The sequence below is a fragment of the Quercus suber genome, unplaced genomic scaffold, assembly GCF_002906115.3.
Source record: "Quercus suber isolate HL8 unplaced genomic scaffold, Cork oak 2.0 scaffold_171, whole genome shotgun sequence".
Classification (NCBI taxonomy): domain Eukaryota; kingdom Viridiplantae; phylum Streptophyta; class Magnoliopsida; order Fagales; family Fagaceae; genus Quercus; species Quercus suber.
This window is the reverse complement of record NW_027069631.1, coordinates 1,226,794-1,229,621: the sequence shown is the minus strand read 5'-3', so window position 1 is coordinate 1,229,621 and position 2,828 is coordinate 1,226,794. Positions and strand designations below refer to the sequence as shown.

General features: G+C 43.6%; 1 protein-coding gene across 1 annotated transcript; it reads left to right on the top strand.

Moving 5' to 3' along the window:
• Positions 1 to 2,150: 2,150 nt before the first annotated feature.
• Positions 2,151 to 2,753, top strand: LOC112006417 (uncharacterized). Its single transcript, XM_024038684.1, has one exon. It carries the CDS (start codon positions 2,151 to 2,153, stop codon positions 2,751 to 2,753), a length of 603 nt encoding a protein of 200 aa, XP_023894452.1.
• The last annotated feature ends 75 nt before the right edge of the window (positions 2,754 to 2,828 follow it).

Genomic DNA, 2,828 nt, shown 5'->3' with positions numbered 1-2,828 from the left:
CCTGTGATGTGTGTATTTGCTTTCCTGTAATGCCAAGAAAATATTATTGCATTTACTTGAGGGTACTGGAGTAGGTCAGATGTAAAGAGGTGGAATACAAGATACAAGATAAATGTTCAATTACTAGAAATAAAGGAAAATGATGGCTAACATATACGCATAGATAGAATGGAAGCAAAAGATAGAATATGAAGGCACAATTCCGAATTTCCAGGCTGTTGCCTGACCAATTGCATCCTTATTTACGAGTGTACTCTATCTATATCTTGGACCTTCATAGAAGATTGCACACAGTTGAAAATAAACTTGTTCAGAATATGAGAAGGTGAATTGGCTAAAAAAGTTACTATAACTATATAAAGTGTTACCAATAAAGCAGATGGTTTGGGGAGGTTGGAGAGATTGAGAAAGATAGGTCCATTGTGCTAAAAAATAAGGCTCCAAGTTCCAAACAACTCAAATAAGAATTCAATTCCAATTGCATGTTTGGCTTGAAGCCAGAACTACATTATGTGATATATGACCACTGACGGATACTTGCGATTGATCGTCGATGAGGATAACGATCTACTCTGCGTCCTTGTAGAAGACGAACATTGGGCCAAGGCCCCATCATCACAATTAGTAAGGACTATGTGCATTAATATCACAGCTGAACACCCGCCGGACAGTTGGCCTTTCATAATTACATCAGGGGTAGTTACAAGAACAGGAGCGGTGCAACGGTCGTCCGTTACACCATAACTGAGGCAATCATTGCCCATTAAATGCAACGGTCAAGAGAGAAACGCTCAACCCAGCATTTAACGAACATAACTGCACCGACCCAGGGAAGGATATAAAAGGTGAGCCCGGTGTGAAGAAAAAGGTAATAGAACAAAAGACCAGAAAAAAAGGGAACCGTGAGCAAGTTAAGTTTGGGATTGTGTAATCTAACTTAAGCATCAGAGTATTCCCAGCTGGCCTCACGCCGGCGAAGGTACCCTTTTTGCTTTCTTCTTGTGTTGACAATAGGTTCGGAGGTCATCTATCATTTTGACGAGGAACATACTGACGAGTCACATTTTCAGCTTTATCAGTTTGGCACTGTCTGTGGGAAATCGACCATCGTGCTCATACCGATAAAGTTCAGGTCTAGTGATGGACGGCGAAGCAGTAACACCTCCAGATCCTGTGGTGATGGCTTAGCAAATCTAGGCTTTGACAGCAAATGTACAGGAGTTAATGAAGCAAAACGAAGAACTAAAACAACGAGCCCATCCGGAGGGGAGCAACACTTCGCTTCATCGGCGAAGTCGAAGTAAGCATGACGAAGAAGCCAGCAGCCCTACGAATAGCAAGGGAAAGGATGTGACGAAGTACACTGGACATCTGTACCAGGCAATGGCAGTTTGATGCAGAATCTAAGGAAAGAGCTCGATGAAGTAAAAAACGCCATGAAGGGAAAAACAGCAATGAACTTGGATGGTATGCTGAAACGGACGGATTCGCCCTTTACGGCCAGTGTCTTGGAGTGCCCCTTGCCTCCAAAGTTCCGTCTGCCACAGCTAGAATTCTATGATGGTACAAAGGACCCTCTTGACCATATAGGAGCCTTCAAAACCATCTTGAATCTGCAACAAACCCTGGATGAGGTTATCTGTAGGTCGTTCCCGGCCACCCTTAGAGGAGCTGCAAGAGTTTGGTTTAGCAAGTTGCCAGCGTCTTCCATTGAGAATTTCGAACAACTCGATGACTCATTTGTTTGCCATTTTATTGGCGGACAGTGGCACAAAAGGCCAACCTCTTACTTGCTGACAGTAAGACAACAAGAAGGGGAGAGCTTGACGGATTATGTGAAGCAGTTCAACAAGGCCGTATTGGAGATCGACGAAGCTAACAATCAAGTCATCATGACGACCTTCCAGGCAAGGCTCAATAATCCCGACCTTATCTTTTCGTTGGGCAAGACGCCACCAACCTCCATGACTAATCTACTGTTTAAAGCCTAGAAGTATATGAACGGGGAGGATGCCCTTACGGCCAAAGGCTTAATGGGAAAACGAAATAAGGACGAGACCAACTAGTCTCATGGAAAGAAAAGGGATCGCAAGGACTCGTATTCAGACACAAAGGCTAGCAAAAGCGATCTTGACACCCCAAAGAAAAGGATGAATTTCACACCGTTGGTTATACCCGCTGACAAAATACTGATGCAAATAAAGGACGAGTTAGGGTTGAAGTGGCTTAAGCCACTGAGCACGTCCTCGAGGAAACGTGTCGCAAAGAAGTATTGTTGTTTTCATAAGGATCATGGTCATTACACTAATGAATGTTGCGATCTGAAAGAACAAATAGAAGAATTAATTCAGCATGGAAAGCTTCAAAAGTTTGTAAAAAGGGACCATCAACCTCAGACTAGGACTGAGGATAAAAATCATGACGACGCGAAGGACGACAGACGAGATCATCCAAAGCAAGTCGTGGGAGAAATACGGATAATAGCTGGAGGGCCAGTATCAGGAGGCTCATACAAGTCTTTGAAGAAGACGTATTGTAGACAGGTCAATAGTGTTCATATGAAGCACCCACCCCAGAAGTATCGACGGTCATATGATGATGACATCACATTTTTTGAGCGGGATGCGAGTGGAATAAAGCAACCCCATGATGATCCACTCATCATCACTTTGGAGGTGAAAGGATTTGCCACGAGGAGGGTGCTAGTGGGCAGTGGAAGCTCGGCAGATATAATGTATATGACGGCCTACTAACAGTTGAAATTGGATCCTAAAAGGCTCAGATCCTTTAATTCTCCCCTGGTCAGTTTCAGTGGAGATAAAATTTAC